We start from the raw sequence: 16,046 nt of genomic DNA on the forward strand, positions 1-16,046 counted from the left end.
GTAGCAGAGGTATCACAACATCTGATTTTTCCAGGGGGAGAGGGAGATTGGGAGTTTGTGAACCCCTTGTTTGGATCCAGCTGCTCATCTTTTTGTCCCAGTTGGTGCTGGCACTGGTGATGAGCTGAACTGGAGAATGATCCTCACTAAAGAAGTTTATTTATACAAATCTTTATTATAGCTGCTGCTGGAGGGAGGGGGAGGCCCTGGCACAAGAGGGTGGGACGGTCCCTGTCGGCACTGTTGGAGATTCGTGCAAGACTCGATCTTGTATCCACAGCTGATGATTATGAGTTATCTCAAACCACATTTAATGGGTCACTATTTCGCAGGAAAAGCTTGCATAAAACCATCTAATTCTTGCTGTAGATCGAGGGCTTACAAATACCTTTTTTCTTTTTTTTTTTTTTAATGCCTTGTGAAAATTACATGTAAAGTCGTTGAGTTAATGGAATTTTCACTTGTAAAGTTTCTCAGATTTTAATCTAGGTGTCATATCTGCAAAGCCTGCCCCTGGGGACTGTGTGGGAGTTTTGTGATGTCCAGAAAAAGGGCTTTCCACGGAAAAAGGCATCTGCCATTAGGATATGAATTTGTTTGTTTCTTACTGTCTCATGGCTGCTGGAATGCTTGAATTCCTCCGAGCCCATAAATTTGCCTAAATTGTTACGGTAAATTGACTTCTGCCTTCAGTGTTTGTTTAATCTTAATAAATTAATAACCCGTGTATTTTTAAACATTTCTAACTCCGTTGACACTGCTATCTTCATCTTTCACATTTCTTTTTAGCCTTAATTTTGTGTGAGCTGCCTGACCCTCTTCTCTCTGTCTGCGGAAGGATTTTTATCTTGTCGGGCTGTGCTGATTGAGATCCTCTTTGGTTGTAACAAACTGATCTTTGACCTGGAGAAGCAAACAAATCTCCTTCTAAAAATATGGTATTTGGGATCTCTCCCAGGTATAAAATGCCTTTCCAGCAGGGAATTATTTGACCATGTAACAGTGCCAATTCCTGCAATTGTTGCTCAATGTATGAAGAGTTTATTGTCCAGTATTTAAGCAAATGTAAAGGCATCATAAATAAAATGTAATCTATAGGGTAAGTTGTCTCCTTGCATTTTAAGACAAAGCTCTATAAAGAAGAAAGGCCATTATCTGTTTTTATCAGCCTTTATATCCCTTAAGTATTTAGATTAAGATACAGATCTTCAAGTTTGGCCTTTTTTTTCTCTCCAGATAGTAAAAGGCATTAAGAATTTATTAAATACCGTGCTGTTTTGCCTGTGGCGTGGTAGAGGAGAGTGCAGGTATGAATCTTCTCCAAAGCAAGTGTCTTGTGGTTTCTAATGCTGACTTAGCTTGGAGACTGGCAGCTTTTATTAGGAATCTGTGTCTAACCAGTTCCCAAATTCTCCCCTTTGGTTTGGTCAGTTCGTTTTGTCCCGGTTGTAATTAAAGCTAGAGGTTTGGTTTTCTCTTAGGGTTGAGCCTCTTTCCAAACTAGATGTTCTCAGCTGGATGTTTAATTATGGAGACCCGTGACTTGATGTTCCCTGTTCGATGGGGTTTGAGGTGGAGGGCAGTGCGTGTCTGTATCCTGTTCCATCCCATTTTCCCCACTGGAAATGGGTGAATGAAGTACCTGCAGACCTGGATCAGTGCTGGCATCACTGTGTTAGAATCACAGAATCATAGAATGGATTGGGTTGGAAAAGACCTTCGAGATCATCAAGTCCAACCCTTGGTCCAACTCCAGTCCCTTTACCAGATCATGGCACTCAGTGCCACAGCCAAGCTCAGCTGAAAACCCTCCAGGGATGGGGAATCCACCCCCTCTCTGGGCAGCCCATTCCAATGCCTGAGCACTCTCTCTGCAAATAATTTCTTTCTGATATTCAACTTCAATTTCCCCTGGCAGAGCTTGAGCCCATCGTGCCCCCTTGTCCTATTGCTGAGTGCCTGGGAGAAGAGACCAACCCCCACCTGGCCAGAACTTCCCTTCAGAGAGTTCCACCTCTGAGCCTCCTCTTCTCCAGGCTAAACACCCCCAGCTCCCTCAGCCTCTCCCCACAGCACTTGTGCTCCAGTCCCTTCTCCAGCCTCGTTGCTCTTCTCTGGCCCCGCTCCAGCCCCTCAAGCTCTTTCCTCAACTGGGGGGCCCAGAACTGAACACAACACTCAAGGTGTGGCCTCCCCAAGGCAGAGTCCAGGGGAAGGGTCACTGCCCTGGGCCTGCTGGCCACGCTGGTTTGGATCCAGGCCAGGATCCCATTGTCCTTCTTGGCCACCTGGGCACACTGTTGGCTCCTGTTGATAGCTGTGCTTTGATGGGAATTAGCTAAAGGGAGGGAGGGGGAACCTGAATTTTGTTCCTACGCTGTGTGGAAATCCCGAGGTGTCTCCCTGAGCTCGAGGATGCACACAACCACTTCACCAGCTCTTGAAAATGCTGGGATTTCAGAGGCCACCCTGGTGTGGCTCTTTGCTGTCTCCTTTGTCACTGCAGCACTGCTTGGATACTGTTGCTAGTGCGGCGATTTCGGTCTGCCCAGTGTGGAAAGAGCGAGCTCATTTCTGTCTGTTAATGCTCAACCTCTGACTTCACCTCCTTCCCCCCGGAGCTTTCACAGGAGCGCCTTTTCCTCCAGCCCTTTGTAGTAATCCAGATGCTCGTGATCCTTCCCTCCTACACAGCAGATGGAATGGCAGAAGCCTTTTGATGAGTTTCCTTCTTTTTATATAAGTTTTATGAGCTGATGAGTTAGTTGGATGTCATAGAGCTCATAAGGCCTGTCCAGCAGGTGGTGCATCATCACCTTACCAATAAGTATGTATATTTTAATGTTTTTTTGTTGTTTTTTTTTTTGTTTTGTTTAATCTGGGAGCTTTACTTTTCCACATTGTTTTAGGAGATAAGGCAAACTTGTCATATAACCATCACGGTGAATCTGTTTAATTTTAGCCAAAAACCTTTTCAGAATTTAGTAATTACCTAAACATTGTGCTATTCCAAACTGTAAGAAAGCAACTCAATTCTGCTGGTTGAAGAGTTGGACTTCTGCTTTCTTCTGTGTTGTTCTAGGCTCGTAGCTCATGAAAAATACTTGTTAAAGTTTGGCAGCAGTCAGGTGGTCATCTTCCACCCTCCAGGAAAGCTTAACTAGGTTAACAGCTCTCACTCTCCCTTCCAGCATTGCCTGTCTAGTAAAGGACAATTTTTGGCTTGCTAACCCTCTTACTGCTCATCACTTGAACCTTATTGAAAAGTTCTTACCCTGCTGGACTGAATGAGCCCGTTTTTTCCACTCCATTACAGGCTTGGGCCTGGGTAAATTCATCTGTTCTACATTTATTTCATAATTTGGATCTTTTTTATTTCACAACCTGGTGCTCCATTTCACAACCACGAGGCTCGGAGGCACATTTTGATGGGTCCTGTAAAATAGGGATGCAGGAAATTTATAATAAAGGAGGGGGAGAACCTGAGTCTCTACCTGGTGATTTAGGTAGTTGCATGAGAATGTTACTGATCTGCATGTAACCACATTCACTGGAGAAGTAAAATATGTGGCTGTTACTTAAATTAATTTTGGCTTCTCATTTTTTTAGGAATATCCTGGTGGATAAGCCCAATGATCAGTCCTCAAGATGGTCTTCAGAAAGCAATTATCCTCCCCAGGTAAGCTCCTGAATCTCTACAATGCTACAGCTGTGTTGTACAACTCAATATATACTGGAATTCTTATTTTAAATGTACTCTGCTGCTGTTGACAGCCTCTTAGGCTTCCTTCCCTGGGTAAAATGCAGGTTGTTGGTACATTAGGTATTTACATTTATAGCGATTTGTGACGTTTCAAGAAATGCTTCATTGCGGGAGAAGTTTCAGGTTTCATCCTTGGCAGTCGTGGTTGTGCTGGAAATAATCGAACCTTATGGCGAGATTAAGCTGCTAATGAGGCGTGAGGTCCCCCTTTGTCAGCACTACTGGAGGCTGTTGTAGGTTCTTGGCCTTGAATCCCAGATCTGAGGAGCCTGTGTTTGTTTCTCCTAACAGCACGTTTAGAAATGTAGCCTCTGGTTAGAGAGACATGAATGTCACCACTTCTGCTGGTTAAGCACCTTATTTTAATACGATTTGTATTGATTTTAGCATCTAATTTGCTTTCTCACTATCAATTAGGTTGTAGGTTATCCTGAAAATGCTGTTCTATTTATTCCTTTTTTCTCTAATAAGTGTGTTATCCTTCTCTTTGTGTTAGATCTGTACCTTATTACTCTGATATTTTTTGATTAAATTCTGTCTCTTAATGTTGCTTGTTGTTTAAAATTAGTTGTGTTTAAATCCTTTTGTTTAAAGCATTGGCACACAGCACTGTCTTGTGCAGTGTCTCTCTTTTGTGCAAAGTTCTGCTTATTTAATCCAAGGATTCCTCATGAGTGAAATCTCACAGGATTTTTCTCCAGGTGAATCTTTCTGCTTTGCCTTGGAGGTGTGTTAAAAATCAATAGTGTGCACTGGTGGCTCCTGAGAGCAGCAGGTCATCTCATCCAGCTGCAGAGCTTTCATCTGGATTTTCTGATCAATCCTTTTCTCCCGTTGTGTCTGTGGAAGTGAGAGTTTGTTTAGGGGAGATGGAAAACTGTCCTGTTTATTCCAGTAACGTGTTTCATAAACCTGCTTGTGAAGACTAATAATTTTTATCCTCTTGATGCCTCTGTGCATCTATTGCTCTTTTAATTTGAATTTTAATATATAATTATTTTGTTAAACAGCATAGAAATTTAATCCATAGCCTGAGGCTGATTTAGTCTCTCTAGGAACTGTGGATTGCAGGGTGATGGATATTGAGCATGGGTTGTATTCCAGTCTGTGCCATCCTTCCTTCCATACAGGAAACACTTGTTTTTCTTATGGTCCTCTTGTTCCCAAGGCAGGGTTGGTTGTGGTGTAGTTTTGGACTGGGTTTTTATCTGAGGTTTGCTTTTAGTTGTTGCTCAAATTTACCCTTCCATTTTCTGAGCCATCCTGAGTATTTGGTGCTTTTAAAAATCTGATTATGGAATGGGAATGCACCTCTTGTAACTGGATGCTTTAGAATATTCCCAATGTCTGCTTGAAGCTGACAAGCAATGATAGGAGTTGTATTCAGACATGTAGATTAAACAGGGAATAATTAGACTGGCAGACTTCTGTACAAACCACATGAGCTTGTTAAAGAGATGTCTTCCAAAAATTTTATGTGGATTGGTCGTGACCTGAATGGAGATTCTGCTGCAGAACAACTGACTCCAACCCTGGAGATCTGGGCACTGCTCTGAATGCTAAGCAAGGCATTTAACCAGCCTTTTTGGTAGGAGAGAGAAGAATTAACACTGTCATTTGTCTACCTGTGTGTCACATATCTAGACATGTATTAGGTATCCAGAATTAAGGTCTGACTTGCAAAAAATTGGGCTTTGTAGCAGCCACTGAGATTGGCAAACAGTATTTGAGTTTTATCCTGTTATTTAAAGGCAAACCAACAGAAAACCTGGCTGCCTAACTGTGAAAGATCATCCTGCTCCATTCCTCTTCCTGAATCTCTGTATCCAATAGTGAGAACATAAAACACTGTGTAGTTGGAGTCAACAAGCCTGATCCTGAGTGCTGAGAGAGGTGAAACGTTTGCAGTGCCTTTATACTATGTAGAATATATTAATTATTGTATACTATACTTTAGACAAATCTCATGTTTCCAACCTGAGTGCTTAATTATTCATGTAAAGCATTTTATTACAGTTTAATTTCTCTGGTGAAAAATTAACTGGAAAGAGGGAATGGGGAATTAAAATTTACAGAAGAGGCCTGTGTGCAAATAATGCAGTTTTTGTTATTTCTGTGGATGTGGAAGCAGTTGCTGTTTGTGTTGTCTCATAGTTGACAAAAGAACTCTGGATTTGGTTGCATTTTGCTCAAAATAGTTCTTGCACCTTGCCCATTGAAAGACTGCCACATTTAAATGCAGGTAAAACTTTTCCACAGGTGTTCTGCTTCCTTGTTTTTCCAGGTGGTTGAAGTTTTTCAGGCAGATTCCTCAGCTGAAACAGCAGGTGACTTGAGTTATAAGTGAGAGGTTGGGGCAAAGTCAGTTACTTTGTTAGAAGATGAGTAGTTCATATTCTGAGAAATGTTGAGATACACACAGGGCTTTTAATGCCCAGGATAAACATCACGTATCCTATGGAAAATGAAGCTGGAAAGCGTTTTATGGGCGGTGTGTTGGCAGCACTTCAGTTAAAAACTGGTCACTTGTGCGGTGACGCACTTGTTGGAGTGTGTGGGTGGCCATAACGGTCCGGACAGGAAGCGAACTAAAACTCAGGGAAATAAAGCTCTCCTTGTTCCCAGTTTTATTGGCTGAAACAAGGGCTGAGACAACAACACAAGGACTCGTGTCAGTCACGCTCACTGGAACGTGCTGGGAGATATTTTACTAAGCTCTGCCGCCCTAATCGCTCGTGTTCGTCTCATCAGTGTCTCACCTGAACGTCAGGGCTTGGCAATTCCCTGTGGGGTAGAAATATGAGTGAGTCCCTAAACATTGATCTGTTCCCTTCCCTTGTGGAGTGAAACAAAACCTCTCCAGGCACATTTTCTTTCACCATGTTCCTCTTGCTGGGACGAGCACAAATTGGAAGAACACAAATTAAAAACATCAAAATGTGCTCAGCAGCTCGATGAAAATGCATTAAATGTGCCAGGGTCTGGATCAAACCTTTTTGAGAAAGGAAAGAAAATGAAAGTGGAAGTGTAGACACTTGAAATGCTGCCACGTGACTATATTTAGTGAAGGGTTTTTTGGCTTTAAGGGTATGGTAGAGTTAAATAATTCTCATGGCCCTGAAAGTCACCAGTTGGTTATGAATGAGTGCCAGTGAAAGGAAATACATCTGACAGCTGGTTTTCTGTTTATTAAACTAGATATCTTTCTTGAGCCTTGAAATAGATGACCCAGAAATTATATATTTAATAACAAACCTGTTATGTAGTAACCTATTCAAGCAGGAGAAGGCTGAGGGTTCTATTTTTAATCAAGTTCTCAGCTTACATAGGAAGTGTGGAGCAATGGGGCTGGTGGTGCTGAACACCACAGTCCTGTCAGGAAGTCTCATCCTGATGATTCCAGCAATGATCTGACATAGAAGACTCTGCAGAACAGCATCTAATCCCCCTGAGTGGCTTGATTGATAATGTGTAGAACAAGAGGATAGATTTTTATTTAGCCACCAATTAAATTGAAAAAGCAACAAGGAGGTTTGTGTTGTGGGCAGGGGCAGCCCCTGCTGTTGTGTTGTGTTGTGTTGTGTTGTGGTTATTTTCACGTGCAATACAAGTTTCACTCCTCCTTAATAAAAAAAAATACTTGAGCAGAAATGGTTGAAGAGAAATTAATAAATTACAGTGTGACTTTAATTGCACAGGCAGCTTGTGTAGTGCAGTTTGGAATCTGGTTCAGCATATTTGATCACAGAATCAGGTTGGAAAAGGCCTCTGAGAGTCCAATCTTTGACCAAACATCACCTCATCAACTAGACCATGGCATTAAGTGCCACATCCAGTCATTTCCTCAACCATTCCAGGAATGGTGACTCCACCCCTTCCCTGGACAGCCCATTCCAGTGTTGGGGAGATGAGAATTTTGAAGACATGGAAGAGCAGATGTATCAAGTTGGTGGCATTGCCCACACAATTGGGGAAGGCCAGTCTTCCTCTCTTCATTTTTATCCTGCTGTGTAGATTGCATCAGGAATTAGTATAAAGTACATTAATAAAGTTTACACTGGATTGTGTGATGCTGAAGCTTTCATATGATTGTCATCAAAATACAGCACAGAGCAGAGCTTCAAAAAAGTTTGGAATTTGCTGCAGCTCCCAGTGTGACAAGGCTGGATATACTTTTTCTGGGAGCAGTGTGGTGATCTGTTGGGGTGCTGAAGTGCTGTACGTGACTTTACTCATTCTGATTCTCCATTTACAAATATGTTGACTCATAAACTGGAAGTTTTACTCTTCAAATGTTTTGTGGCATCTTTTTTGTAGCTGTTGTAATTTGAGGTTTAACGATTGGGCTGAATTTTTTGCTTAGTTACAGCAATTAGTGTCCTTGTGCCATGTTTTAATGGAGAAACACTTCAGGTTATAATTGGAATTTATGGAATGCTGCACGGATACGTGGACATTAAATGTACTAATGTTGCTTATTGCAATAGGATGGAAAAGTGTCAAATACCTTGGTGTATGTATTGGCCTGAAATCTCATAGACTTGTTCTCTCCAGGTTGCATAAATCACTTGATCTTATGTACACTTCTGCCCCTTCTTTCAAAGCAATAGGGAATAGTCTGTCACAGCTAAAATCCTGGTAGCATTCCAGAAATATCCCTGCAGCCCAGCTGTTTGCAGCTCCTGAGCCAATGTGGGTTTTGTGTCAGTGAGATTTGTAGCTGGTACCCACACAGGGCAGCAGGGTCTGTGTGTGTTTAGAGACCCAAAAGTACATTGTGTATGTATTTTTATATAAATCATGGAATCATAGAATGGTTTGGGTTGAAAGGGACCTTAAAGACCATCCCATTCCACCCCTGGCCATGGGCAGGGACACCTCCCACTGTCCCAGGTTGCTCCAACCTGGCCTTGGACACTTCCAGGGCTGGGGCAGCCACAGCTTCTCTGCCCAACCAGTGCCAGGGCCCGCCCACCCTCACAGAGAAGAATTTCTTCCTAATACCCGACCCAGATTTCCCTTCTTTCAGTTTCATGTGTGTGAATTAAAAAATACAAAAGTATATACCGAGGTACAGGGTTTTAAAGCAAACCTGTCTTTAGCTTCCATATCAATCAGTAGATAAATTCACAAAAAGGTTGTGTTTAGCTTTTGTACTTGTATTTTTTCTGAGGTCTGCGTGACTCAGCAGGTGGTGGGATGTGTGGAAGTGGGAAGGAGGGCTGCAGAGTTCCCTCTCTGTCTGTAGGGTTAAGAAATTGCTGGCCCTGTGGAGTAATTGCAGTGCCTCGCTCCCTTCGAGGCGCAAAGGATTTCACTGCAGTCCTGCTTTTCTCTTCCTTAATTTAGGCTAAGAATTGAATAATGCAGGATGATGTTTGTGCCAAGGTTTTGCAAATCTTGTGTGGTACTTGAGAAAGTCTGTGTTCATGGCCCAGGCATTAGGGTTGGGATTCCAGCAAGATTAAGAATTGCAGTTGCTGGTAGTGCTGGCTTCGCTTTTCCAGCTTTGGGAGAAATCTACAGGGAAGATATGATGGTGTGGGAGGAGTTCTTAGACGTTGTGTACTGTGTGTTCTGCATGGGAATTTTGGCAGCAGGCTGTGCCATGGATCAAGTGCTGCCTTACTCATTGCAGGACTGTCCTTTTGCTCATCCTTTCCTCTCCTCTAAGAAATAAGTTTTCTTATAGAACTTCAGGATTTTTTTCTGAAATTTGGGAAGTATTTTGAGACAAAGGCACAGCTTACTGCCAGTTAAACTTAGCAGTGGGTTCTGACATTTAGGTGGATGGTGTTCTTCACAAAAGTAGAAATTTTTCGTTAAAAAATCTGGAAAAGCACCAAAGCATTCTTCTATTGTACCCTTGCAGTGCTGATACTGGTTTATCTTCTTCTGTCTGAAAAAATTTGAGTTGCTGGACACATCTTTGACAGGGGTTTGGATTGGCAGGAGGCTGAACATGAGCCACCAGTGTGCCCAGGTGGCCAAGAAGGCCAATGGGATCCTGGCCTGTATCCAAACTAGCGTGGCCAGCAGGCCCAGGGCAGTGACCCTTCCCCTGGACTCTGCCTTGGGGAGGCCACACCTTGAGTGTTGTGTTCAGTTCTGGGCCCCTCAGTTGAGGAAAGAGCTTGAGGGACTGGAGCGGGGCCAGAGAAGAGCAACGAGGCTGGAGAAGGGACTGGAGTACAAGTGCTGTGGGGAGAGGCTGAGGGAGCTGGGGGTGTTTAGCCTGGAGAAGAGGAGGCTCAGAGGTGACCTCAGCACTGTCTGGAACTGCCTGAAGGGAAGTTCTGGCCAGGTGGGGGTTGGTCTCTTCTCCCAGGCACTCAGCAATAGGACAAGGGGACACGATGGGCTCAAGCTCTGCCAGGGGAAATTGAAGTCGGAGATGAGAAAGAAATTCTTTGCAGAGAGAGTGCTCAGGCATTGGAATGGGCTGCCCAGAGAGTGGGTGGATTCTTGGACCCTGGATGTTTTTAAGGTGAGACTGGATGTGTCACTGAGTGCCATGATCTGGTAATCAGTGGGGTTGGATTAAGGGTTGGACTTGATGATCTTGGAGGTCTCTTCCAACCCAACTGGTTCTGTGATTCTAAATCTTCTGTTAGGTACCTATCCAGTCTGCACTGTCATCTGCAACTGTTGTAGGTACAAGTATTTCTTTAAATCTAAACTTTTTCTAAATGTAGTGGAACCAGACACTGGGAACCTTGTGCATCACATCTTCTTCATCCTGATGCTCTTCAGAATGATGTCAGTCCTGCTCATAGAATGAGAATTAGGAGCCCTCTGGGGCTGAGTCAGAACGACTGACAACTAAACAGATGGGCAAGGTTGTTCCTGTTCTCTTCCAAAAGTTTTACCTCTAGGGTGAGATTCTCCTGCTGATGGAGCTGTTTATCCTGAGCAGAGTGATGCTTGTGGCACTTGAGAGGGAGACACTCCTCAGTCTCTGCTCAGGATCCACAGAAAGCAGCCACAGACACACATGCAAATACTCTGCTTGATGTTGATGAAAGATGGAATATAAAGTGTCGTGTCTGGCTTGGCAGTGCTGCTGCTCAGAGGGACAGGGCCCCCAGCAGAGCCTGTGGTGGGGGGTGTCCTGCAGCCCTGTACTCCTCTGCTGGTGCTGCAGCCCTGATGGCAGCGGTTGTGAGGAAGCCCGGCACGATGAGGGATTGTGATTCAGCGCTTTGCCTCGGTTCCTTCCCTGTGTGCACTGCTTATTTCTGGGAAATTAGGGAAAAGAATTAAACATGCTGTTTTCAGGTGTAAAACGTGACATGTTCTGCAAAACAGGATGTCCCCAGACTCCCCCCAAGACCTGTTTGGTAGGGGAAGGTGCTTGGTGGTCCCTGGTGAATGGTGCAAGTGCTTCCCAGCGCCTGCTTTTCCAGGGGAACAGCCCTTTTTTTCCTCCAGTAGTGGTGAAGCTGATAGCTGGGGTCTGAGTATGAATAATCATAGAATCAGCTGGGTTGGAGAAGACCTCCGAGATCATCAAGTCCAACCCTTGATCCAACTCCAGTCCCTTTACCAGATCATGGCACTCAGTGCCACGGCCAAGCTCAGCTGAAAAACCTCCAGGGATGGTGAATCCACCCCCTCTCTGGGCAGCCCGTTCCAATCCCTGAGCACTCTCTCTGCAAAGAAGTTTTTTCTGCTCTCCAACTTCAATTTCCCCTGGCAGAGCTTGAGCCTGTGCCCCCTTGTCCTATTGCTGAGTGCCTGGGAGAATCTGTCTGTTCATACACAGATGTGTCCCCCCAGTGTAAGAGGGGAGCAAATGTTCACTTGGGACAACACTTTCATCATTTTCTGTGTAAAGACCTTTTATTAGCTCAGTTGGTTAATACCTGGTTGTGATAACACCAAGGTCATGAGTTCAATCCCTGTTTGGTCCATTGACTTACGAGTTGGACTCAATGATCCTTGTGGGTCCCTTCCAACTCAGAATAGTCTGGGATTCTGTGATTGTCACCAAGTGGCTCAGTTTTATCTGGGATGGTTAATCACCAGTTGTTCCTGTGTTCTCCACACGCCAAACTTTGTGTTCAGTGGTTAAACAGCGTCAGCCCAGAGAGGAAAAGTAATTTGATGTTCTCTTAGCATGTGGAACATACTGTATTTATCTAATTGTGTATTCAGTTTAGATTTCATTTCAGGCTGTGGTGGGCGTTTGAATCTTCACTCTCTGATCCTATTTGCCAGATTTCAGGAAGTCTTGCATCCAACTTAAAGGAATGTATGTAAGCCCTGAATAGAATTGCTAGGAATAGGTAGTTCAACCAAATCTTTTTTCTGGATAAACTACTTTTAAAATAATATTCCTAAAAAACCTTTTCCTTCATCCCAGCAACATAGGAAAAATATAGTAATGGGGAGGTTTCATCTTCACTTTCATTCTCTGGCTTTGTAAACTGAATTTTTGGAGGCTGTAATGCTTCTCCCTTAGTGTGTTTTGCAGGCTTGGCTTGAATACTAAAATCCACTGTTTTCTCTTCCACAGTATTTGATTCTGAAACTTGAAAGACCTGCCATAGTCCAGAGCATCACATTTGGCAAATATGAGAAAACACATGTCTGCAATTTAAAGAAGTTTAAAGTTTTTGGTGGGATGAATGAGGAGAATATGACAGATCTTTTATCCAGGTAAGACATTATTCCATCAGCTATGGAATTGCAAAGGCTGGACCAAAATGCTCTTCCCCCTTGGCTCCCGAGCAGAGACAGCCCACAGTGGAGCAGAGGTGTGGTTGTGATCCTACAATTATCTGCCCTCATGGTTATGCTCAGGTCAGAGTAGCAATCCCAATGCTTGCTCCAGGGAGCCTTCCTGATCCTGCTCTAACCACAGAGGATTTGTGGAGAGCAAATTTGGGGATTTGGAAGAGCTGAGAGCAGGGTGCAGCATTGCTGGATTGCAATTCCTTCTTTCCATGTGCTTGAGGCACAAGACAAATGATTCCACAGGTGTGTAAGTTTGAAGTAGCTTTGAAAAGCCCAAGTAAGCCCCCTAAAAACCTCATTGCAGCTGTAAAGATCTGGACTAGTCAGCTGCTCTGCCTTTCCTCAAATGGGTAGATAAATTAAACTGGCAAATGTAAAAAACTGCATTTTCCTTTGTTCAGTTGGATTTGGTAGTTGTACTGATAGAGACTGAAAAAAGAGCCTTTTGGCTGTTCAGGTTATCCAGAACTTCAGAGTAGTTGGCAAAGTAAATTTGCAAGGGCCTTTTAAGGACTCTGCTGTTTCAGAAAGGGGAAAGAGAGTTACATATCCAGGAGTACAAGAGAAAAGAGTAGCAAGGTCTGTTTTGGGAGGCTACAGAAGAGAAGTCCAGCTCTGGGGAGTGTGTGGGTGCACATCACATGCAGCCAGGCAGAATAGCTGGGGGGAAAGTGGGAAGTTCTGTGTCACAGGCGTTCCTCATGACCATACAGAAACCATCCACAACCCTTCCCACCCTCCTGCCCCCTTAGACAGACCAGTCTTGCAAATTGCTGCTACAGCTGTGGGGGAAGAGGTCTTAGTATCATAATAATTATTGATATCTGATGTCATTTCACTTGTGCTGAAGTTTAAAAAAAAATCCTCATTTTGAGACCTGTACTTGCATCTTCAGTAAAAATGGACTTAGATTTTTGATAAATTATACTAAATATTTGATATTTTTATGAAGTAATGCCCATAAATGGATCAGAAGGCACTTAGGGTGATCGTTTTGAGATCTGATCCTTCTCCCTCCTGAGAATGGAAGAGTTCAGCTCAGCAGATCGTTGGCTGAGGTCACAGGGTTACAGGTACAGAAGAGCAGCATCGATCCAGAGTCAGTTCCCTCCCAAAATCACTACCCAGTGCTGCCTCCTAGGGAGACACATGGTGGAGAACAGCCCAGGCATTGGTCCAGCACATGTACTTTTGATTCAGAGTGATATGAAACAAGCTTTGCGTTTCAGGCATGACCTAGATTGCATTTGTTAGCTAGTCCTAAAATACAAGGTAAGATTTAGTAACCTTATTTATTTTTTCCCACAGTGGCTTAAAGAATGATTATAACAAAGAAACATTCACCTTGAAGCATAAAATTGATGAACAGATGTTCCCCTGTCGATTCATTAAGATAGGTAAATGCATTTTTTCAGCATTCTGAGTAGAAAATAATCTCTTCTGATACTTGTGCCAGTCTTGGCACTCGTGACTTCATTGTACTCAGGCAAAGTGTCCACAATAGCTGTTCCATTTCATCATCTTCTAGACTGGTTAGATTGGAACACAGTGAAGTCCTGTTAATAAGAAATAACAGCTTCATAATTTAAATCCTGGGGAGTGAAAGCAAAACAGAGTAATTTTCAGAAATACAGTTGTTGAGTCAACTAATTGTGGGAGAAGCTGCTTACTGTCCTATAAACTGCTGTATAGAGCTTTAAAATAAATCATTAAGTTAAACACCAGTAAAAGTTTCAGTGTGGGCTTGAAAAAGCTTGAAACTTTTCATTCTCAAACAGGCTTGCAACACATAAAGCAACAGCAGGAGCCTCCCCTGTTCTCTTCCAGCTGCTTTGGTCGTTGTGTCTCACCTCTGGCTGAAGCTGCCATCAGGGGCAGGGAAGGCTTGAACCCCTGATGTCTGGTTTGGCTGGGGGGAGTGCTCAGGGAGGACTGGGACGTGTGATGGGAGCAGGTGAGGATCTCTCTTTCCTGCTCTCTGCAGGCCAGAGAAAACAGGAGTCTTGGAGCTGTTGGATTTAATCCAAGAATTCAGAGCCTTCGGCTTGCTCAGTAAATTTATCTTTCCCTTCCTACCTACTGAGATAGTACAAGAATGACTGGTTTTAAACTAGCTGTTTAAGGTTAAAAATAGAGCAAGGAGGTAGTTGCTGAGAAAGGAGATAAGATCCTGTTGGCTAATTTAGATGAATTTAGGAGCGTTTTGATGTGTTGGGTAATTCCTTTGCCAAGACTCTGATTGTGGCTGTGTAGAGGCTGCCTTGGAGTCCTTTACTCTGGTGTGTTTTACACAGCTTTCTGAATCTTCTGTTTGCCTGAGGAACTGAAAGCTTCAGGCTGGGAATCCAGGAGTCATTTGTGTGCCATAAACTGTGGGGTTTCCTGTTCTTGAAGAAGTAGAGGATTTGGTTGTTCCCTGGGTTTGTTTCTGGCTGCTACTTTTGGAAGCATCTGTAGCACTTGGCTTTAGGAAACCTCAGGAGTAGCAGAGGATTAGAGTTAAAGGTTGACTACATAAGGGAAGTTAAATTAATTTTTTATTATTTTTTAAAAAATTTCTTACTCTGAAGCTTCCAGTATTAGGTTTTTGGGAAATGTTATTTTTCAGTGGCTGAAAACCAGCAAGTAGTTCGTGAAGGGCTAAAGGGGCCAGTGGAAAGATTGTTGGCTGCTTCTCTGGACATGTAAATTGTATTCCAGAAAAGTGTGTTCTGATGTAATGAAGTGTTGCACTAAGTTAAAACTTGTTAGGGAGGTGAAATGCTGATTAATTTCTACTACCAGGATTTTTCTCTGATGTGGTATGAGCAGCTTGTTCTGTTGGGATGGGATATTCATGTAGCACTTTTCACAAGGGTGTGTGGGGATAGGACAAGGGGGAATGGCCTTAAGCTGAAGGAGGGTAGATTTAAATGGATATTAGGAAGAAATTCTTCATTGTGTGGGTGGGCAGGCCCTGGCACAGGTTGGGCAGAGAAGCTGTGACTGCCCCATCCCTGGAAGTGTCCAAGGCCAAGTTGGAAGGCGCTTGGAGCAACCTGGGATAGTGGAATGTGTCCCTGCCCATGGCAAGGGGTTGAACTAAATGATCTTCAGGTCCCTTCCAAGCCAAATCAGTCCATGAATCAGCATCCTGTATTATGTTCATTGATATTAGATTTGCACTGAGCTGTCACTTGTTTGCTAGTTATGGTTTGAGATGAGTCTTCTTTTATCTCTATCTTGAATCTGCCTTCCATGAAGAAATTCCTGTGCTAGAACAGAACTGGAAATGATCTTTTCACCAAAACCTTTGCTACCCTCTGGTTGATGGCTGGTGTCGTTTTGCCTGTGAAGATGTGAGTGGTTTTTTGCGGTGAAACAACTGCAAAACAATGTTACGAAATTCTGTTATTTTTCAGATTCACAGCTTGAAAATGTTTTGAGTTTGTTAGAATTTCCAAGCTGCTAGCCAAAGTAACTCCAAATTTCAAGCACCATGCTGTGTTCCTTCGAACACTGCCAGGAAACGAGGCCAAAATCTGCCCTTTTGGACTCTTGGAGA

General features: G+C 43.4%; 1 protein-coding gene across 1 annotated transcript in view; it reads left to right on the forward strand.

Annotated features, from left to right (window-relative positions):
• Nucleotides 1-16,046, forward strand: part of MKLN1 (muskelin 1) — a 100,805-nt gene that overhangs the window by 13,841 nt on the left and 70,918 nt on the right. Inside the window, exons 2-4 of the mRNA XM_071552878.1 lie at nt 3,610-3,679; nt 12,282-12,424; nt 13,811-13,899. Of these exons, the coding sequence (XP_071408979.1) occupies nt 3,610-3,679; nt 12,282-12,424; nt 13,811-13,899 (302 nt within the window). The remainder of the gene's footprint in view (nt 1-3,609; nt 3,680-12,281; nt 12,425-13,810; nt 13,900-16,046) is intronic.

Source organism: Pithys albifrons, chromosome 3 (assembly GCF_047495875.1).
Source record: "Pithys albifrons albifrons isolate INPA30051 chromosome 3, PitAlb_v1, whole genome shotgun sequence".
Lineage (NCBI taxonomy): Eukaryota > Metazoa > Chordata > Aves > Passeriformes > Thamnophilidae > Pithys > Pithys albifrons.